At 42.5% G+C, this 23,734-nt stretch overlaps 1 protein-coding gene across 1 annotated transcript in view; it reads left to right on the top strand.

Annotated features, from left to right (window-relative positions):
• Nucleotides 1-23,734, top strand: part of LOC108303116 — a 56,582-nt gene that overhangs the window by 18,780 nt on the left and 14,068 nt on the right. The window contains exons 3-4 of the mRNA XM_017526886.2: nt 15,760-15,821; nt 19,423-19,554. Of these exons, the coding sequence (XP_017382375.1) occupies nt 15,760-15,821; nt 19,423-19,427 (67 nt within the window). The 3' untranslated portion in view covers nt 19,428-19,554. The remainder of the gene's footprint in view (nt 1-15,759; nt 15,822-19,422; nt 19,555-23,734) is intronic.

Raw genomic sequence — 23,734 nt, 5'->3', positions numbered from 1 at the left:
CAAAAAAAAAAAAAAAAAAAAATCTCAACTATTTTCTCATGTTGTTAAAAATTCTGCCAGTAATATAAGAGAATATTGGGTGCCCTGTATCCTTGCCAGTATTGGGCATTCTCACTTTTTAAGATACTTGCCAGTATGATATATGAAAACTGTCATGTCAAAATGTTTTGCATTTTCTCCAAGCATCAGCGAGGTTTAGTGATTTTCACATTTACAAAATACTTTTTAGTTTATAATCACCTTGTTTGATAATGAGGTTTTCACATTTTTATTAACTGTGTTTCTTCTCCTGCTTAGATAAATTTTAGAATTTTTCACATTGATTTAGACAAATGCTAGTACAAAGGCCTTTTTAAGTCTATGAAAATTTTAATGATTTTTCTTGACTAATTTTTGTCTGTAGATTCAAGTTTAGAAGGGCATTTCCCATTCCGATACCATGTAAATATGTGTAATTTGTTAGTTTTTAAAAACATGACTTCTTTAATCCCCTAGATTGTAGTTTACTAGGTGTTACGTTAGTCTTCTGGATATTGCTTATTCATACCTTTGCCCATTTTTTCCCCCTTTTGGGTTGTCTTTCTTATTGCTTTATAGGAGTTCTTTAGATATCACAATGGTTAATCTTTTGTTATATGTTTTACATGTATCTTCTCATTTGTCACTTGTCTTTCAATTTTGTTTATGGTGTCTTTATATAGAAGTTTTATGTGATCAGATCTTTCACTTTAAAAAATTCTTCATTATTTAACTTGAAAATTTTTCACTTCTTTATAGCTTTTTTTTAATTGTTTAGCAAAATCTACCATCCCAAGATTATCTTTAAAAAGTTTTCATATATTTTATGTGAAATTTTTTCTTTCACACTGAGCTTATTTAGTTTGTATGGAATTTCCTTTTGTGTCTAGTGTGAGGTTAGGAATCTAACTGTTTCCCAGATGGATAGGCTTTTGTGTCTGTCAGTTCACTGACCTGTTTCAAATGCCACAAGGTCTTCCAACATCCATATGGCCTCTTTCTGGATTCTCAGTTCTGTTTCATTGACAAGTCTGTCTGTTTTTATTTCATTACGTCCACTCCCCTGTGGCTTTTTATAGAAGATTGATATCTGATAGGGCAAATATACTCATTTTCAGATTTTTCTTAGCTATTCTCATGAATTTACTGTTTCTGGTAAGTTTTAGAATTATTTTGATGAGTTTTAAGACAAATCCCATTGAGATTATGATTAGAATTGTGCTAAATTTATAGATGAATATGGGAAGGAGTCAGTTCTCACTAGCAGGTCTTTCCATCAAGGAGCATACTGTACCTGTTTATTCTGGAGTTGCCTCTCTGATAACAGTTTTAACCTAGATGCTCATTGTAGCACTGTTTTGTTCTAAACACATGTATTACAAAGATAGTATTAAAGTAAATTAGTTGAGGGAAAAGCCTCATATCATCTCTTCCTGTTTTCATTTCTCTTTTCACCTTTAATTTCGGGTGTGAAGAGACTATCATAATATATGGTATATGTATACTCAGGCTCTTGTAACAATTAGCAGTATAGTGTGATCTCTTTTTCTTATTGTCATTAATTTAATGATCAAGGACTATTTAATCAAGTTGATAACTGTACTTAACGCTTATGTTAGATAAGAAGGATGTTTCTAGTTTCTGAGAGTACACATTAAGAGAGTGCTTTTACTCTTGTTTTATTTGAAAAATGTTTTGGGGGGTTTTATTTTTTTGAAAAAACTCTTTGAGGTAATACATAATTGTTGTGAAGATTTCATACAATATTGTGCAGCATATAAAGAAGAAAGTACCTTTTGAGAAGGTGAGAGTTTTGTTCTCCAAACTTTGTCATTGATGTGCCTCCTTGTTACTTTTGCCATATATTTGTGTCGTCTGTACTGTTAATTTGTAATAATTTTCTTAAAATTTACTAAAGAAATCCAAAAATCCTTAGTGATAAGAGCTGTGAACTCGTACATTGATATATATTACATAAATACATAATGTTGATGTTTTATGTACATTGCTGTATATTAAGAAATATGTAACATTGATGCATATTAAATAATTATTCAAAAATATGCGTACTTTATGACACACTGGCACAGTGAGTGGAAGTATAGGTTCTGAAATCAAGGCTTCATGGTTTTAAATCCTGATTCTGCTATGTCCTCCCTCAGTGATACTAAATAATAAACTTAAGCCTCTGCTTCCATTTTATTTGTTAAATGAGGTTTATTTGTTAGTATGCCACCTCCTTTGTAAGGTTATTATAAAATTAAACAGCAGGTATACAGTCAGTCAGCACAGCCCTAGTACATAGGTGTTCTACAAATACTAGCTATCATTCAATATAATAATTTGTAAATACCTTGTGTCTCCTTCAAAGCTAGTTCTCACACAAGCATCTCATTTTTAAAGTGCTTACATAGTATTCATTGTAAGAATATACTATGATTTATGAAACAACGTTTTGTAATTATTTTTTGTCATTTTTTTTAAAAAGCAACAAATAACAGGATTGGTTTTTAATATATATATTTAATAACTCCTTTCCGTCAGTTGCCCTGGGTCATGTAACTAGAGCCAGATTTCCCTCCCAAAGGACTGTATTAATTTGCTGTTCTGTCAGTTTAGACTTCATGATTTAAATATTTGGTGGGGGGGCAATAGTGGGTTTAAAAATAATAACTTGTTTTTGTTTTAGTTAACATTATTATTCACTAGCCATTAAGGAACACATTACTATTTATTCTTGTTGAATCTGTGCAATTTTCTGAGAGGAAGGTAAGCCTGCCTCTGTGTGTGTGTGTGTGTGTGTGTGTGTGTGTGTGTGTGTCTGAAGGAATGTCTGTGGTGTGTGGTACTAGAAATTGAGAAATTACGGCAATTTCATATTATTCTAGTCAGGGATTCCTGGAATATCAGAATTGTCTCCAATCTGCAGCCACTGTTTTCAAGTCTATAGGGTCCATGGGAGAAATATTTGTATTAAATATTTGCCCTGACAAATGGAAAACAAAAGGACCTGTGTATTTTATTCTTAACCAAGACTTGGACAGCAAACTCCAGGGTAGAAGACTGGAATGAGCCCAGCTAGCTCATGTGGAAATCCTGGGTTTTTTTGGAATCTGGTTAAGCTTAAATTGTTTCAAACTAAAGCAGGCCATGAGATGAACCCTTTTCATCTCCCCAGTTCTCAGACACACTGAAATCTTCCCCACATTTAACTCCTTTCTGTCAGTTGCCCTGGGTCGTGTAACCAGAGCCAGCCCGTTTGCCCTGGCTGACTGCTTATCTGGCCTTGGATACCTGCCCTGGCCTCTTCTGCCCAAGCAGTAGGTTTGGCCCTGGCTATCCTTGACAGTGTGGGGTACAGAAGGGAATGACAACCTTCTCAACCACCTCAGCCACATGGAAGAAGGAGAAAAGTGAGCTTGCATTTGTGTGCTGACCTTTTAACAGTGATGCTTCCCAGTGACACACAGACCCAATCAGTGTTCTCACATCTGCCTTCTTCCTTCCTGAGAATCAGGAGAAAGAAGAGCTCAGGCTTCATTTCTCACCTCAAAAGACAGCACATAAAAACTTGCAGCCATTCTCAGAAGCATTGGTTTCCTGTTGGGTTGTTGCCTGTGTCAGATCAGCCAGAAAGTGGTGGAGTAACAACTGACTTGCTGAGAATTACACACAATCCATGCCCCGCCAACCCCCTGCCACTCCTCAGCTACACATCAACCTGCAGAGAGTGACTTCTTACTCTTGAGACCCTCTTTCCTCTTGCTTAATGGTTCATGACATGTTCTTCATTTTCCTCCTACCACTCTCTCTCTCTCTCTCTCTCTCTCTCTTTTTTTTTTCTGGCTTATTCTCCTGTATTTGGCCATTAAATGTTGATGTTCCACCAATCAGCCCTAGGCCCTTCTGTCATTCTTTCCCTAAGCAGTCACAGCCATGTCCATGGCCTCAGTCATGGGCAAATCCAACACTTTCATCTCTACCCCAACTTCTGCTGTTGAGAACTCGATCTGCTAATACCTAATTGCCTATTGGACATCTCTACTTGGATGTCTAAAAGGTATTCTAAATTCAGCATGTCCCAGATTTATTTCATATTCTTCCTCTAAAAATGCCGTTTACTATCTTAACAAAAGGCATCACTGACTGGGCATGATGGCTCACGCCTGTAATCCCAGCACTTTGGGAGGCCGAGGTGGGTAGATTGCCTGAGGTCAGGAGTTGGAGACTAGCCTGGCCAACATGGTGAAACAATCTCTACTTAAAAAACACAAAAAATTACCTGGGTGTGGTGGCAGGTGCCTATAATCCCAGCTACTTGGGAGGCTGAGGCAGGAGAATCACTTGAATTCAGGAGGCAGAGGTTGCAGTGAACTGAGATTGTGCCACTGCACTCCAGCCTGGGCGACAAAACGAGACTCCCTCTCAAGAAAAAAAACATACACACAGAAAAATCATTGAGCGGTGCATCTTTTGTTGTTGTAATCAACAAGGTGTAACCCTGTAACCTATATTCAGGTCATTAAATGGACCAATGCTAGTGCTCCTGAAAGCCTTCCCTTAACTTCCCCCTAATCAACTATATGCCGCCACCTTCTCAAAAGTGTTACCTCTCTCCTGACTTTTGTGAGAGTAATTTTCTTGCTTTTCTAAGATCGCACCCAAACTTGGTAGTTTAGTTTTCCCTGCTCTTTGAACTTTATATAAATGGAACAGTTGAGTTTGTTTTCTTTATTTGGCTGCTTCACTCAGTGTCATTTTGTGAGATTCACCTGTGTTTTATGGAGCTGTAGTTTGTTTGTTAGTCATTGCTGAATAATACTCTATTAGGAATCTAACACAATTGATATATTCATTTTCTCTCTTTTTTTTTGGAGACTGTTTTCACTCTTTTCACCCAGGCTGGAGTGCAATGGCGCCATCTTGGCTCCCTGCAACCTCTGCCTCCTGGGTTCAAGCGATTCCCCTGCCTCAGCCTCCCGAGTAGGTGAAACTACAGGTGTGAACTACCACTCTCCATTAATTACTGTATTTTTAGTAGAGACGAGATTTCACCGTGTTGGCCAGGCTGATCTCAAACTCCCGACCTCAGGTGATCCACCTCTCTTGGCCTCCCAAAGTACAGGGATTACAGTTGTGAGCCACCATGCCCAGTTTTCACTCTCTTTCTGATGGATATTTGTCTCCAGTTTACAGCAATTATGAATACTGCTGCTATAAACATTTTTGTATATCTTCAGTTTTACTTAGTACTGCCAGACTGTTTTCCAAAGTGATTGCACTAGTTTAGATTCCTACCAACAGTATGAGAGAATTCTTGCTTATCCACTGCTTTGCTAAGGCTTAGAATTGTCAATCTGTTAAATTTTATTAACCATTCTGGTAGGTACATAATGAGTTTTTGTGTGTAACTGAGGTATATGTCATACACAATAAAATATGAAAATGTACAGCCTGAAAGAATATTTTACATGTAAATGTATCTATTTAACCACTAACCAGATACAGAATATTTCCATCACCCCAGAAAGTTCTCTCATGCTCTTTTCCAGAAAGAAGCTGCTATTCTATTCACACTATTTTGACTGTGGCCACTATACATGTGTTTTGCTTGTTTTTGAACTTCACATAAATGAGCTCAAATAGCATGGACTCTACTGTGTCTGGCTTCCTTTGTCCAGCATAATGGCTTTTTTTTGCAATTTATCCAAGTTGTTGGTTACTGTTTTTTTCTTGCTGAGCTCTGTTGTATGATTATATTACATTTTTAAAATTCATTTTCTTATTGATTGGTTCTAGGCTTTGATATTGTGAATTAAGCTGCTATGAACATTCTTATTTATACTTATTTCTCTTGGGTATATATCTAGGATTGTATTTCTGGGTCATGGGGTAGGTGAGTGTTTATTAGAAACGACAGAACAGTTTTCCAAAGTGGTTGGACTAATTAACACTCCACTTTGTTTTTAATTTGCATTTCTCTGATTACTAATGAGGTTAAACAGTCTTTTAATTTTTTTGGGGGGGGGGCGCTATTTGGATGTCTTCTGTTTGAAGAGCTCATTGAAGTGTTTTGCCTAATTTCCTGGTGGGTGTTCTTTGTTTTATTGGTTTGTATAAAGGATAAATATATTGATCCCCTCCCCTCCCCGCCCGGTATCTGTGTTGCAGCTATCTTTTACTAGCTAGTGGCTAGCCTTTTTATTCTCTTAAAGGTATCTCTTTGCTAACAGAAAAATTTTTAATTTTAATTTTTAATTATTACGGGTACATAATAACCAAACATATTTATGGTGTAGATGTGGTATTTTGATGCAAGCATGCAATGCATAATTATCAAATTAGGGTAGAGTACCCCATCACCTGAAGCATTTGTCATTTCTTCATGTTAGGAATATTCCAATTCTAGTCTATCAGTTATTTTGAAATATAAAATAAATTACCATTAACTGTGTTGCCCTATTGTGCTACCAAACACTAAATTTATTCGTTCTTTTTAACTGTATTTTTGTACCCATTCACCCATCCCTCCTTATTTCCCACTTCCCTTCCTGTCCTCTACTCTGTCTACATGTGTTCAGTTTTTTTTCTTTAGCTCCCATATACGGGTGAGAACATGCAATGTTTGTCTTTCTGTGCCTGGCTTATTTCACTTAACATGATGTACTCTACTTTTATCCATGTTGTTGCAAATGGCAGGACTGCATTCATTTTGATGGCTGAATAGTACTGCATTGTGTGTAAGTCCCACATTTTCTTTATCCGTTCATACTATTGATGGACATTTAGGTTAATTCCATATTTTGGCTATTGTGAATAGTGCTGCAGTAAGCATGAGAGTGCAGAAATCTCTTCGATGTACTCATTTCCTTTCTTTTGATTGTATACCCAGCAGTGGGATTTTTTTTCCCCCACATCCTCACCATCTTCTGTCATTGCCTATCTTTTTAATAAAAACTGTTTAGTCCCGGCGCGGTGGCTCAAGCCTGTAATCCCAGCACTGTGGGAGGCCGAGGCGGGTGGATCACGAGGTCAAGAGATCGAGACCATCCTGGTCAACATGGTGAAACCCCGTCTCTACTAAAAATACAAAAAATTAGCTGGGCATGGTGGCACGTGCCTGTAATCCCAGCAACTCTATAGTACATTAGAGGCTGGGGCAGGAGAATTGCCTGAACCCAGGAGGCGGAGGTTGCGGTGAGCCGAGATCGTGCCATTGCACTCCAGCCTGGGTAACAAGAGCGAAACTCCGTCTCAAAAAAAATAAAATAAAAACTGTTTAAGCTGGAGTGAGATGGTATCTCATTGTAGTTTTGATTTGCATTTCTCTGATTAAAGAAAATCTTACTTTTAATGTAGTTGAACATTTCTGACTTTTCCTTTGTAATTAGGAGTTTTTGTATCCCTGTGTGAAGATAATGTACATGATTTTCTGTTATTGTTTGCCTTTCACATTTAAATCAACAATCTCTGGAATTTTTGTGTGTGTGGTGTGAGATGGGGTCAGTTTGTTTTCCTAGATGACACATGATGATGATGATGATGATGATAATGATGATGTTGGTGATATTGTTTAGTTCTATTTATTGAAAAGGTCATCCCCTCCTGCTCTGTAGAGCTTCGTTGGACACAAATCAGGTGATTGTGTACACAAGGATTTGCCTGCCTCTTCTATTCCTGGTTTCCTGACACCCTTTCAGAGTGGAGTGTTGGCCAGATCAAAACTATTTTATAGTAACACTTGGTGATTTTTTGCCTCAGACTCATTCTCTCTCAAGTGTACAATAGGGTTTTCCAGAGGCCACATGAAATGCAGTGTTGCAACAGATTCAGTGCAGAAGCAGATAAGAGAACCAAGCTGTCTCCCAAATAAAGATTTCCAAAAATGTCAAAGAATGCCACTCTTCTCACTCATTTGTTTTGTTTTGGAAAACAGTTATTTTTCATTAAAGTGTTATTTATGTTAGCATATAATAGATTTCTTGTTATTTTTAAATGAATGAATTGATATTTAAAACTTTCCTGTTTTGGCCGGGCATGGTGGCCCATACCTGTAGTCCCAGCACTTTGGGAGGTTGAGGTGGGCAGATCACCTGAGGTCAGGAGTTTGAGACCAGCCTGGGCAACATGGTGAAATCCTGTCTCTACTAAAAATACAAAATTAGTGGAATGTGGTGGCACATGATTGTAATCCCAGCTACTCAGGAGGCTGAGGCAGGAGAATTGCCTGAACCTGGGAAGTGGAGGTTGCAGTGAGCCAAGATGGTGCCACTGTACTTTATCCTGGGTGACAGAGGGAGACAGAGGGATACAAAATCAGTGTGCAAAAATCACAAGCATTCGTATACACCAATAAGAGACTTAAAGAGAGCCAAATCAAGAACGAACTGCCATTCACAATTGCTACAAAGAGAATAAAATACCTAGGAATACAACTAACAAAGAATGTAAAGGACCTCTTCAAGGAGAACTGCAAGCCACTGCTCAACATAATAAGAGAGGACACAAACAGATGGGGAAACATTCCATGCTCATGGTTAGGAAGAATCAATATCGTGAAAATAGCCATACTGCCCAAAGTAATTTACAGATTCAATGCTATCCCCATCAAGCTACCAATGACCTTCTTCACAGAACTGGAAAAAATCACCTTAAACTTCTTATGGAACCAAAAGAGAGCCCACATAGTCAAGTCAGTTCTAAGCAAAAAGAGCAAAGCTGGAGGCATCACACTGCCTAACTACAAACTATATTACAAGGCTGCAGTAATCAAAATAGCATGATACTGGTACCAAAACAGAGACATAGACCACAGGAACAGAACAGAGGCCTTGGAGGCAACACCACACATCTACAACCATCTGATCTTTGACAGACCTGACAAAAACAAGCAATAGGGAAAGGATTCCCTGTTTAATAAATGGTGTTGGGAAAACTGGCCAGCCATGTGCAGAAAGCAGAAACTGGACCCCTTCCTGACACCTTATGCTAAAATTAACTCCAGGTGGATTAAAGACTTAAACGTAAGACCTAACACCTTAAAAACCCCAGAAGAAAACCTAGGCCAAACCATTCAGGACATAGGCATAGGCAAGGACTTGACTAAAACACCAAAAGCATTAGCAACAAAAGCCAGATTAGACAAATGAGACCTAATTAAACTTAAGAGCTTCTGTACAGCAAAAGAAACAATCAGTAGAGTGAATCAGCAACCAACAGAATGGGGAAAAATATTTGCAATCTACCCATCTGACAAAGGGCTAATATCCGAAGGATATGAACAGACACGTTACAAAAGAAGACATATATGAGGCCAACAAACATGAAAAAATGCTCATCATCACTGGTCATCAGAGAAATGCAAATCAAAACTACATTGAGATACCATCTCACGCCAGTTAGAATGGCGATCATTAAAAAATCTGGAGACAACAGATGCTGGAGAGGATGTGGAGAAATAGGAACACTTTTACACTGTTGGTGGGAGTGTAAATTAGTTCAACCATTGTGGAAGACAGTGTGGCACATCCTCAAGGACCTAGAAATAGAAATTCCATTTGACCCAACAATCCCATTACTGGGTATATATCCAAAGGATTATAAATTGTTCTATTGTAAGGACACATGCACATGAATGTTCATTGCAGCACTGTTTACAATAGCAAAGACTTGGAACCAGCCCAAATGCCCATCAATGATAGACTGGACAGGGAAAATGTGGCACATATACACCATGGAATACTATGCAGCCATAAAAAAACGATGAGTTCATGTTCTTTGTCGGGATATGAATGAACCTGGAAACTGTCATTCTCAGCAAACTGACACAAGAACAGAAAATCAAACACTGCATGTTCTCACTCATAGGTGGGTGTTGAACAGTGAGAACACATAGACACAGGGAGAGGAGCATCACACACGGGTCTGTCGGCGGGGGGGAACTAGGAGAGGGACGGTGAGGGGTGGGGAGTTAGGGAGGGATAGCATGGGGAGAAAGGCCAGATATAGGTGATGGGGAGGAAGGCAGCAAACCACATTGCCATGTATGTGTCTATGCAACAATCTTGCATGTTCTTCACATGTACCCCAAAACCTAAAACGCAATAAAAAGAATACACACACACACACATACAAGAAACCTCACTAAGGCTTTATTTATTTATTTGACAGAGTATTTTATTTGACAAAGAGTATCACTTTGTTAATCAGGTTCTATTTATTTATTTGACAGAGTATCACTTTGTTGCCCAGGTTCTATTTATTTATTTATTTATTTGACAGAATATCGCTTTGTTGCCCAGGCTGGAGTGTGATGGCACAGTCCCTGCTCACTGGGTCTCCCAAGTAGCTAGGATTTCAGGTATGCGCCACCACACCCAGCTAATTTTTGTATTTTTAGTAGATATGAAGTTTTACCATGTTAGCCAGGCTGGTCTTGAACTCCTGACCTCAAGTGATCTGCCTTCTTCAGCCTCCCAAAGTTCTGGGATTGCAGGGGTGAGCTACCATGCCTGGCAGAAACCTTAGTAAGGTTCTTAAGCTGTACATGAAGTGGAATCGTCAAATTTACATCTAGAAAATTAAAACAATTTATGTACCCACTTCAAATGTATGGGAGTGCCAATTTCATTGTATCCTTGTCCACATGTGGTATTTGTTTAAAAACAGTGCCACCCAGATTTTTTTAAAAGCTTGATTACCCTAGACACCCAGTTGCCACTGTGCTTGAAGGATACTTTATCTCTGAAATCTTTGAAATTCTATCAGAATCTCTTTGCCTTAAACTTGGCTAAAACTTAAAATGTGTACGTGTATTTTTTTCCTTTCCTTCTCTTCCTACTCCCTTTCGTCATAAGCATAGTTTTCTTTTTCTTTTTCTTTTTTTGAGACGGAGTTTCGCTCTTGTTATCCAGGCTGGAGTGCAATGGCGCGATCTCGGCTCACTGCAACCTCCGCCTCCTGGGTTCAGGCAATTCTCCTGCCTCAGCCTCCTGAGTAGCTGGGATTACAGGCACGCGCCACCATGCCCAGCTAATTTTTTTTTGTATTTTTAGTAGAGACGGGGTTTCACCATGTTGACCAGGATGGTCTCGATTTCTTGACCTCGTGATCCACCCGCCTCGGCCTCCCAAAGTGCTGGGATTACAGGCTTGAGCCACCGCGCCCGGCCAGCATAGTTTTCTTCAGTAATTTCTTTGGTTACTACTTCAGCTTCATTTGTTCTAGAATGTGGATGTTTTGAAGACACATTCCATGTCTCTCTTATTCTCTGTTGTGTCATGGCTGTAGTGTACTAGATGCTCGATGCTCAAATTTGTCACAAAAAAAAAAAACAAAAAACTTTTCTTTCTCTGCATAGTATTGATAAGTTTGATCTGCATATTTCTAACATTTTTCTTTCATCTTGTTAATCTGTTATGTCCTTTTGATGCGAGTTGTAGGATAATTCATTTCCTGACTTTTTTTATGTTGCTAATTTTTATTTGGTTATATTTCATCTGCTACTTACTGCTTCTCTTCCTGTTTTAAATTTGGCAAATCATGCTTTTCATCTCTGAAATCTTTTCTCAGATCATTCTGATTTCATTTTTACAGTTGCAAAATTCACTGAAATTCTTTTAAAATATTAAGCACCTTGCATTTTATTATTTTTCTTCAACTTATAGCAGATACTGTGAGACTGTCAAGTTTTTAAATATCTTTTTCAGCTCTAGGGCATTTAAACTTTAATATTAGTGTGTTTAAAACTCCTTAGGACTGGGAAATAAAAGAAAATGGAGTACCCACTTCTTCCTTCAATCCAACCACCTCAATTAAAATGTGGTGTTGGTGCTGGAAACAGTAGCTCACGCCTGTTATCCCAGCACTTTGGGAGGCTGAGACAGGCAGATCCTGTGAGCCCAGAAGTTTGAGACCAGCCTGGTCAACACGGTGAAACCCCATCTATACAAAAAATTAGCTGCACATGGTGGCTTGTGCCTGTGGCCAGCACTCGGGAGGCTGAGGTGGGAGGATTGCTTGAGCTTAGGAAGATGAAGTTGCAGTGAGCTGTAATTGTGCTCCAGCCTGGGTGACAGAGCAAGACCCTGTCTTTAAAAAAAAAAAATGAAATTTTTATTAGTATAAAGTTAGGTCTGAGAGTTTTATTTGCAAAGATTACCATGTGGGAGTAATCTCTAGATGTTTCTGACTTCCTGACTTATTTTGTAAGACCCCCCCAAAGGTGGAGAACTGGATCAGGAAAACAAGCAGAGCTTGAATATACACTGCCATTTTTTAGAGGACCATGAATTCAGAACTTGAAAGACTTGGAGTTATTTCTTTCCTTAATTACACTTTGGAGTTTTGCCCTTAGGACTGAGAAATGAATGTGAGTTCCTCTTCCGTAGGAGTCCAGTCTAATGCTAGACATACATGGTAATAAGCAGAGTCAGTGTGAGAGAAATCTGTGGTGTGAAGGTAAAGTGAAGAGACCGATAATTCATGGTTGATGTTTTCCACTGAGGGGCCAGCATGGGTTTTATGCAGAATGGAGGACATTTGAGATTTCATTTTGGGGTAATAGGAGACTGTAACCTGGGATAGGTAAAAAAAAAAATTACAAAGCAATGCTTACACTCAGGTTGATAACCTTGAATTTGTACTGGTGCTAATTATGGTTTTTTTCCTAGTAGTATTTACTGCCCCTATACAGGGGTGGAAAATGAAACTAGTGTATTTACTCAAAATAGGTGATTTGAAGGAAAATGGGACTGAGCAAAGTAGTACTTTATAATTGGCCCCGGTCTTTGGGATAAGACTACTAGAGACTCATTACTTTTCACATTATTATGTGAAATTAATCATTAAAACCGTAAGGAAAAATGGAGGGTTTTGGCCAGGCGCGGTGGCTTACTTCTGTAATCCAAGCACTTTGGGAGGCTGAGGTGGATGGATCACTTGAGGTCAGAAATTGAAGACCAGCTTGGTTACCAACAGGGTGAAACCCTGCCTCTACTAAAAATACAAAAATTAGCCAAGTGCCTTGGCTCATGCTTGTAATCCCAGCTACTTGGGAGGCCAATACGGGAGGGTCACTTGAACCCAGGAGACAGAGATTGCAGTGAGCCAAGATCATGCCACTGCACTCTAGCCTGGGAGACAAGCAAGATTTAGTCTCAAAAAACAATGTGTGTGTGTGTGTGTACATGGTACGTTTCAGCTCGTTGCACTTACTCTTCTTGTCAAAGCTCAAATTGTTCCTTTTTTAGCCTGTTGTGCCACTTCTGCTTGGCTCTTGGGCCTTCTAACAATCCTGTTTATGCTTAGTTTCCTTGTTGTCCAGTGTTACAGGATGTTCTTGGCTTATCTTGCATATTTCCTGCCCAGCCACTTTTCCAAGGAGAGTGTGGACGTTTAAAACAAAAAGTTTCAGTGCCCCAGTTGCATCCCAAACCAGCTTAATCAGAATCCCTGGTGGGGATAGGGTCCAGAGACAGACAGGGTCCCCAGGCTGGAGTGCAGTGGTGGGATCTCAGCTCACTGCAGCCTCTGCCTTCTGGGTTCAAGTGATTCTTCTGCCCCAGCCTCCCGAGTAGCTGGGACTGCAGTCGTGAGCCACCACTCTCAGCTAATTTTTGTATTTTTAGTAGAAATGAGGTTTTGCCCTATTGGCCAGGCTGGTCTCCAATTCCTGACCTCAAGTGATCCGCTCGCCTTGGCCTCCCAAAGTGCTGGGATTACAGGTATGAACCACCACACCCCGCCAGGATACAGTATTTTTTAAAAAGCATGCCTAGCCTTGGATGGAAAACCACTTGAGGAGAGTATGCTGCCTTATCGGGCTCTGTAAATGCCTTATCTCTACACAAGGCTGGAAATTGGAGTGGAGTCCTTGACTAAAGTTCGCATTGCTACATGGTGACCTTTCTTCCCTCTCCTGCTTAAAGCTTGTGTTTCAGAATTTTGACCCGAATGCATCTGAGTTGAAAGCCAGGCTTGATCTGTCATCCCAGGACTCTGTGTCGATCCCTTTACTTGCCTACTGTGTGTTGAGTTGGGGCTCACCTTCGTGCCTCTGGGAAATAAGTTCTTTGATAACTTGCTTAAGAGTCTCTCAGTACTTTCCCTTGCCCTTAGAATCAGTACCAAAATATGCGGTCTGCAGTGTAGACTGTGCACCACCTTCAGTGTAGACTGCTCAGGCCCCCTCTTGGTTCCTAGAGCCTGCCATGCTTCCTTCTACTACGAGGCCTTTGCACACACTGCTGTCTGCTGGGAATGCCTTGCTTTTCCTCGTTACTTAGTTCTCCTCTACTCATCTTTCAGGTGCCAGCTTGACTGTCTTCCTCGGGGGAGCTTCTCTGACCTTGGTATACCAGGTCAGCCCCCATGTGCTGACTTTTTTATGATTGGTAATATTTCTCTACCTTTAGGACACATATCAAGGCCCAGAAGTCACAGTTTTGCATTTGTTTGTGTGATCATTTGATGCATGTCACTCTCTCTGAAGCCTGACTCTTTGGGGCTCACATCCTGTCTCCACCAGTTTTAGCTATGGGACCTTGAACAAATGATTTCATCTCTGGTCCCCAGTTTCTTTTAACTGCAAAACAGTGATGATATAATACTTTCACCTACCTTGTGAGGTGGGGATGAAGATTAAATAAAGTAGTTTGTGTAAAGCACTTAGAACAGAGCTAGCTATTAATAGTAGAGAATCTTGGCAAGTATTACTGATGATTATTGCAGTGGACCGCAAGCTCCATACAGGCAGGGGTCATTTCTGTTTGTTTAGATTTGTATGCAGGGTGCTTGGAACATGGATGGTGCTCGGAACATGGATGGTGCTCAGGAAATATTCGTTGGATGAATGAATGAAATGGAGATAATAGTAATACCATGTTTATAGAATTCCATGAGGATATAAAATGATGAAAGTATATAAGTTTTTGGTAGCGTGTGTAGCTCATAGTAGGTGGTCAATAAATATTCAATGCCTGAATGAGGAAAATGGGGACAATAGTAATACCAGCTTCAGAGGTTGTCGTGGGGAGCTAAGGTAACCCTGTAGTACTTTGTAGAGTGCCTAGCACATGGTAGGTGCTCAGAAAATATTTGTTGAATGAATGAGTGAAGTGAGGATGATGGTAACACCAGCTCCTAGAGTTGCTGTGGGGATAGAAGATAAGGCAAGTCAACAGCTTGTTGTATTGTGGTTGCGCCTGGTAGACACTCAACAGTGAAATGAGAGGAGCTGCTGTGAGTTTCTTTCTCCTGGGGCTTAGGAGAGAATCCTTTTGGGGTGCAGAATAATGGTATGGAGCGGACACTGGTCCTTTTTTTTTTTTTTTGAGACAGAGTCTTGCTCTGTTGCCAGGCGCCAGGCTGGAGTACAGTGGCACGATCTCGGCTCACTGCAGCCTCCGCCTCCCAGGTTCAAGCAATTCTCTCCTGCCTCAGCCTCCTGAGTAGCTGGGACTACAGACATGTGCCAGCACACCCAGCTAATTTTCATATTTTAGTAGAGATGGGGTTTCACTATGTTGGCCAGGACGGTCTCGATCTCTTGACCTTGTGATCCACTTGCCTCTGCCTCCCAAAGTGCTGGGATTACAGGCGTGAGTGATCGCGCCAGGCCAACACTGGTCCTCTTGAAGGAAGAATAGGCAGCTGTCTACTCCTTGCCAAGCTCTGGCCTGGATAAAAAGTTGAATCATTCCTTTCCCTCTTCCTCCCTAACCTGTTCTTTCTTTACACTAGAATCCTTACCCAGAGTCCAGCGCCTCGTTCCTGTCCAGGATCACCTTCTGGTGGATCACAGGGTAAGGCTGGGCCCCAGAGACCTCGGGAAGGTGGTGGGGAATGAATGAATGAATGAATAAATGAAAGAAAGAAAGAAACATGTCGAGCTCCCCGCTTGACTTCTCTCTCCTTCGCTCTTCTGCAGAGTTGTCTTGAATCTGCCTGTGCTGGCCATGTGGTGGTCTCTGAGACACCAATTCTGTCCCCCAAATCCATCACCTTGAATGTGATAAACACATGAGCCATCAGCAGCTTAAATATCTTGCAGGAGGCTTGGCCTAGGACAGCCATACACTGGACTGCTCTTGCTTTAGCTTCAGATTTGGGTTTTTATTTTTATTTTTTATTTCTTGCCTAGACATTGTGTTCAACCTGACAGATTTGGGTTTTTTAAATATTAGGTATAGTTATTATTGACATTGTTCCCCTCCTGTCCCCCACTCCTTAGGAAAATAATACTGTCTCACAATAGGCAATGTGGGTTAAAAAAACATGTCCAGATCAGTAGTAAAGAAACACCCAGAGGCAACCACTGTCACCATTTTAGTATGCCTCCTTCTGGTCTTCTTTTCTTTTTGAGATGGAGTCTCCCTCTGTCTCCAGGGCTGGAGTGCAGTGGCGCGATCTCAGCTCACTACAACCTCTGCCTCCTGGGTTCAAGCAATTCTCCTGCTTCAGTCTCCCAGGTAGCTAGGATTACAGGCGTGCACCATCATGCCTGGTTAAATTTTGTATTTTTAGTAGAGACAGGGTTTTGCCATGTTGGCCAGGCTGGTCTTGAACTCCTGACCTCAGGTGATCCACCCACATTGGCCTCCCAAAGTGCTGGGCTTACAGATGTGAGCCACCATGCTTAGCCACCTTGTGGTTTTCTTTTTGTACATCTTTTTCTGCCCATTGTCAACATCTTATTGGGGATTATTTGAAGAATCTTTCACCCTAATATGCATCATCTTTTTGTTTTCTTGGAGACAGGCTTGCGCTCTGTCTCTAAGGCTGGTGTGCAGTGGCACAATCATAGCTCACTTCAATCTTGATCTGCTGGGTTCAAGTGATGCTCCTGCCTCAGCCTTCCAAATAGCTGGGACTATAGACACATGCCCAACAGATTTTTGTATTTTTTGCAGAGATGGGGTTTCACCGTCTTGCCCAAGTTGGTCTCCAACTCCTGAGCTCAAGTGATTCTTCTGCCTCAGTCTCCCAGAGTGCTGGGATTATAGGAATGAGCCACCATGCCTGGTCTCATTCTTCTCTTTATGAACTTTTTACAAACATCTTTTTAAAAGATTAGATGTTTTAAATAATTTCTTCAAATTACTATTAAAGAGTGTCACTGGGACAGTTGACGTAATTTGTATATGACTGCAGGACACCGGATGCATGCTAATTTATTAGCATTCATTCTTGTTTTGGAAAATTGTGCTCCAGTTACATAAGAGCGTGTCCTGGATTGTAAGGGGATACCCCTAGTTTTTTAGGGGTAAAGATATGTAGAGCCTAAATCTTAACTTTTTTTTTTTTGGAGACAGAGTCTTGCTCTGTTGTTCAGGCTGGAGTGCAGTGGCATGATCTGCAGCCTCTGCCTCCTGGGTTTAAGCTATTCTCCTGTCTCAGCCTCCTGAGTAGCTGGGGATTATAGGCATGCACCACCATGCCTGGCTAATTTTTCTATTTTAGTAGAGATGGGTTTTCATCATGTTGACCAGGCTGGTCTCAAACCCCTGACCTCAGGTGATCCGCACACCTCAACCTTCCAGGGTGCTGGGATTACAGGTGTAAGCCACTGTGCTAGTCCTTTAACTGTTTGAATGGTTTAGAAAAAGATGTGTTTGCACGTGTGTGTGTGAATGGATAAGAGACAGAATATTACTGTAAACTTGGCAACATGTTAATAGTGGTGAGTTGAGTGAATTCTTAGTATGATTTGAGTAATTTTTCTGTACATTTGAAATTATTTTAAAACAAAAAATGAAAATGTTTAACTTTTTATTACAAAAGTGTTCAGTTTGCCGAGTGCGGTGGCTCACACCTATAATTTTAGCACTTTGGGAGGCCAAGGTGGGTGGATTACCTGAGATCAGGAGTTTGAGACAAGCCTGGCCCATGTGGTAAAACCCTGTTTCCACTAAAAATACAAAAATTAGCCGGGTGTGGTGGTAGGTGCCTGTAATCCCAGCTACTTGGGAGGTTGAGGCAGGAGAACCACTTGATCCCAGGTGGCGGAGGTTACAATGAGCCGAGATTGCACCACTGTACCCAGCCTGGGTGGAGTCACATAGAAAGACTAATATAATAAAACTCAATAAGCTTATCACCCAGGTTTCAAGATTGCTAATGCTTTGTCACGTCAGCCTTTTTTTTCCCCCTCAACCTGTTTTTTTTTTTTTTTTTTTTTTTAAATGGGTCTGGCTCTGTTGCCCAGGCTGGAGTGCAATGACATGATCATGGCTCCCTGCAGCCTCCACTTTCTGGCCTAGGGCAATCCTCCCACCTCAGCCTCCTGAGTAGCTGGGACTACAGGTGTGAGCCATTATGACTGGGTAATATTTTTTATTTTTACTTTTTGTAGAGTTAGTCACCCAGCGTTGCCCAGGTTGGTCTTGAACTGCGAACCCACGAAGTCCTCCCACCTTGGTCTCCTGAAGTGCTAGGATTATAGGCATGAGCTACTGGTCCTGGCCCATATTAACCTCTTTTACTGTAAAATTTTTAAAAGTTGGTGGGGCATGGTGACTCACGCCTATAATCCCTGCACTTCGTGAGGCCAAGGTGGGAGGATAGCTTGAGCCCAGGAGCTCAAGATCAGCCTGGGCAACATAGGGAGACTCTGTCTCTAAAAAAATAAAAACATAAAAAATATTTAGCCACTCATAATGGCTCACACCTGAAGTCCCAGCTACTCGGGAGGCTGAGGTGGGAGGATCACTCTAGGTCAGGAGCTGGAGGCTGCAGGGGGCCGTGATTGTGCCACTGCACTCCATCCAAATAAATAAAGGAATGAGGCTGAGCGTGGTGGCTCATGCCTGTAATCCCAGCATTCTGGGAGGCCAAGGGGGCAGATTGCCTGAGCTCAGGAGTTTGAGACCAGTCTGGGCAACATGGTGAAACCCTGTCTCTACTAAAATACAAAAAATTAGCCAGGTGTGGTGGCGTGTGCCTTTAGTCCCAGACTTGGGAGGCTGAGGCAGGAGAATTGCTTGAACCCAGGAGGCAGAGGTTGTAGTGAGCCAAGAACACGCTACTGCCCTCTAACCTGGGTGACATAGCGAGACTTCATCTCAAAAAAACCAAAAAATAAAAAAATAAATGAATGATAAAAAAGTGAATTAGAGCCATCTTGATATTTTCCTCTTAAATCATCTTTTTTCCCCTAAAACTTTTCTATGCACCCCCCCCAAAAGAAAGCCATTTTTCCTTTATGACCCAACAGAATGAGCTGTAATAACCTTGTAATATGTGCAAATGTCTAGCCACATTCAGACACCCCCAGCTGTGTGGCTGCCTTCGTTTGCAGCAGGCAGCTGTGCTGGGGAGGGGCGCAGCATCGGCACGCGTGTGTGAGCCCTATCCTCCTCTTCTCACTGACTCTCATTGCCTAACTCCCTCGTGTCTTGGCCTCAGGTTGATCATCCGGGGCTACCACCAGCCCCTGGAGAGCAGTGGCCTCTGGTCCTTAAACAAGGAGGACACATGGGAACAAGTCATGCCTGTTTTGGTAAAGAACCAGAAGAAGAAATGCGCCAAGTCTAGGAAGTAAGTGTGAGTTTCCTTGTCCTCTAGGATGCCCCAGTTCCCTCCTTCCTGCCTGTGGCCTGAATCCAGGCTGCGGCCCTGGCAGTGCTGCTTGTTACTAGCTTTGTGGTTCTCGCTTCTCTGGGCCTCAGTTTGTTTTTCTGCCAAATGGGGTAAAATCTCAAAAGTCATTAAGACAACTGAGTAGAAAAGAAGAGAAAAGCTGGACATGGTGCCTCACGTTTGTAATCTCAGCCCTTTGGGAGGCCAAGACGGGTGGATCACAAGGTCAGGAGTTTGAGACTAGACTGGCCAACATGGTGAAACCCCATCTCTATTAAAAATACAAAAGTTAGCTGGGTACGGTGGCGAGCGCCTGTAATCACAGCTACTTAGGAGGCTGAGGCAGAAGAATCGCTTGATCCCAGGAAGCGGAAGTTGCAGTGAGCCAAGATGGTACCACTGCACTTCAGCCTGGGAGACAGAGTGAGACTCCATCTCAAGAAAAGAAAAGAGAGATAAACGCTGCCCAAGCAGACAGTTGATGCTGTTTGCCATGGCACGTGACTGTCCCTCCTTGAGTCAGGCTCACTTTTTCTGTCTCTAAGCATCTGGCATCCCGCGTGTTCCTGCTGTTTGAAGTGTTTCTGTCCAACACACCCAGTTGACCATGCACATTCATTCAGCCAAAGAAGCCTCATTTGCAGGTGATTTTGGCTATACTGGATTTTAGACTCTGCCCCCTATGTAAGGCGTGCCCCCCTGCACCACCTCTGTCATTCTTTTGGGAATCAGGTCAGGGCCTCCACTGCATATACCTTAACTCTTCAAATCTGAGACACCATCAGGTGCACGATATGTTATCATTGTGTGTAACAGTAAGAAAGAAAAACAACTGCCAATTAAACAAGGATGTAAGACGCATCCTGAGCCCGGACAAGCTGGAACGTGAAATTGCAAGTGACGTGGGGGATGTAGGGTGGCTGTTTTTGTTTCTGTTGCCTGTTCTGGGGTAAGCTTACTATGGTAAGCTGTGACGGAGCCAGCCTGGTGCATTGGATTCTCCACAGACCTTTTGGCCATACAGAGACAATCCCCAGACCCAGGTTCAGTTCCTCATTCTATTCCAGGGATGCCCAGGATACAGGCCTTCGGTCAGACCCAGATGGTGGGTGGAAATCTGGGACATCCATGGTGCCAGCCACTCGGACCTCAGCAAAGGACCTCGTGATCCTGGTGGGAGGCCGTTTGGGTGGTCCAGGTGATGAGATAAATTGTCTCATGGGAGACGTACAATGCTCCGTGGCTGAGCATTGTGCGGAAATGGCCCGTATCCATGACCCAGTTGAAGGTCATTGGCAGGCAGAGGTGGGGTCTCTGTTTATTACATGGAGACAGAACTAGTAGGATGGATGGATAAATGATAGACTGGTAGATGATAGTTAGATGATAGATGGAGAGATAGTGGATGGATACATGATAGGTGGATGGATAGATGATGGATGATTGATAGATGATGGGTGAGTGGATGGATTGAGGGTGAGAGGGGATCTACTAGGGAAACTAGATCATGTGATTATAGAGAAGTCCTATGCTAGGCCATCTGCAAGCTGAAGAACCCGAGAAGCTGGTAGCGTGGCTCAGGCCAAGTCCGAAGATCTCAGACCCAGGGAAGCTGATGGTGGAATTCTCAGTCCACAACCAAAGGCCTGAGAACCTGGAGTGACTGGGGTGAGTCCAGAGGCCAGACAGCCTGGAGTTCTGATTTCCAGGGGGCAGGAGAGGATGGCATCCTGGCTGCAGAAGAGAGATCACATGAATTTATCATTTCTCTGACTTTTTCTTGTGTCTGGACCCTTTGCTGATTAGGTGGTGCCCAGTCACATGGGGTGAGGATGGCAGCACCCTCACAGCCACACACTCAGAAATAACACTTTACCAGCCATCTGGTATCCCTGCCCCGTCACGTTGACCCCTAACGTCACCTATCACCTGGATTCCTTCAGCCTCACCTGTAGTGTTCTCCCTGCTATGAAGGCCACATTTGTAGCATAGACTTCAGCATTCCTTATCACCAATGCCTGTGCTGATCGCCTGGTTCGGCTTCCTTTTATGGAAGAAGGATGCCCACCTTTGCGTTCCCTGCAGCTTGCCAGGTTGTTGGAGACACCATGGGAGAGGCAGAGCCTCAGGAGGAGGACGGAGTTTGAATCAAGATGCTCCTCTACTGACCTGGCTCTTAATTTGTTGAGCAGGTGAAACTGACTGCTGTTTTTGTGCTTAGTGATATTTAGTCCCTGAGGGTTCAGGGAGTGGAACAACACACTTTTTTTTTTTTTTTTTTTTTTTGAGTTCAAGTGTTGCTCTGTCACCAGGTTGGAGTGCCGTGGCATCATCTCAGCTCACTGCAACAATCACCGCCTGGGTTCAAGCGATTCTTGTTCCTCAGCCTCCCAAGTAGCTGGGATTACAGGCGTGCACCACCATGCCTGACATTTTATATATGTATTTTTTTTGAGACAGAGTTTTGCTCTTGTCACCCAGGCTGGAGTGCAGTGGTGCAATCTCGGCTCGCAACCTCTGCCTCCTGCGTTCAAGTGATTCTCCTGCCTCAGCCTCCCGAGTAGCTAGGATTGTAGGCATGTACCACCACACCCGACTATTTTTGTATTTAGAGTAGAGACAGGGTTTCTCCATGTTGTTCAGGCTGGTCTTAAACTCCCAACCTCAGGTGATCCGCCTGCCCTGGCTTCCCAGAGTGCTGGGATTATAGGTGTGAGCCACTGTGCCTGGCCTTTTTATTTTTTTTTTTATAGAGACAGGTGTCACCATGTTCCCCAGGCTGGTCTCCAACTCTTGGCTTCCAGAGATCCTCCTGCCTCAGCCTCCCAAGTAGCTGGGATTACAGGTGCAATCCACCATACACAGCTGAGTTCTGGCTTATAACAACAATCCATGCTGCCCTGGGGAAGGTGGATATTAGGGATGAGAGTAAAGGCAGGGAGACCTGGGTGGGGACCCCAAGGCCTGTCCATGAAGTTCCTTCATGCCTCACTGGGAGCCTTCATTATTTTTACACAGGGTCTCACTCTTTTGTCCAGACTGTAGTGCAGTGGCGCCATCTCAGCTTACTGCAGCCTCCATCGCCTAGGCTGGAGTGATCCTCCCACTTCAGCCTCACGAGTAGCTGGGTCTGTGGCCACGTGCCACCACACCTGGCTAAATTTTTTTTTTTTTTTAAGAGATGGTATCTTGCAATGTTGCCCAGGTTGTTCTTGAACTCCTGAGCTCAATCAATCAACCTACCTTGGCCTCCCAAAGTGCTGAGATTACAGGCATGAACCTCTATTTATTACCCAGAGCATTTTCTGAAAATTCAGTGAGATAAATGTCATAATAAGCTGTGCCCTAGTCCTGGGTAAATGCTGGGCAGCTTTTAGTTGTACAAGTTGTATTTATTCATTTCTACACTTCCATCTTGCCAGGGAGGGTGTGGTGAGAACTGGCTCATTGGGCTTGAAAGCAAGCCACCTGAAAGGGGGCTGGCTCTGTGAATACCTTGGTGTTTAGGGATGCTCATCTTGGGGCCAGGGTGTCATTTCCTAGTGACATTAATAGATGGATCATTTGCTTTATTCCCAAAGGTATAAGCCAGATGTGGCACCTGTAACTCCTGTGGAACTGGAGAGAGTGACAAGAACAACCCTGTCTTAGGCTGGAATTTCCTGGTATGGCTCTTTACACCCAATCTCTTTAGTTAACTGGAGAAGGGAATGTAGCTTGTGCAGGTCTGGGCTGCCTGGGTTTCCTAGGCTCAGGGGCCAGGTGAGGGAGGCCTGGGCTTTAGGGTCTGCATGGCTTCTTGGCCCCCTTTACAACCTTTCTTCACCCCTGAGTGACTTCCTCTCAAAAGTCAGATGTGCTGGGGCACGGTGGCTCATGCCTGTAATCAAAGCAGTTTGGAAGGTGGAGGTAGGAGGATCACCTGAGGTGATGAGTTTGAGACCAGCCTGGCCAACATGGTGAATCCCCGTCTCTACTATAAATACTAAAATTAGCTGGGTATGGTGGTACTTGCCTGTAATCCCAGCTACCTCGGAGGCTGAGGCATGAGAATTGCTTGAACCTGGGAAGCAGAGGTTGCAGTGAGCTGAGATTGTACCACTGCACTCCAAACTGGGGGACAGAGTGAGACTCCATC

This window comes from Cebus imitator, unplaced genomic scaffold (genome assembly GCF_001604975.1).
Source record: "Cebus imitator isolate Cc_AM_T3 unplaced genomic scaffold, Cebus_imitator-1.0 Scaffold45, whole genome shotgun sequence".
NCBI lineage: Eukaryota > Metazoa > Chordata > Mammalia > Primates > Cebidae > Cebus > Cebus imitator.
Note: the sequence above shows the minus strand (reverse complement) of the source record. Positions and strands in the feature narration are given on the sequence as shown.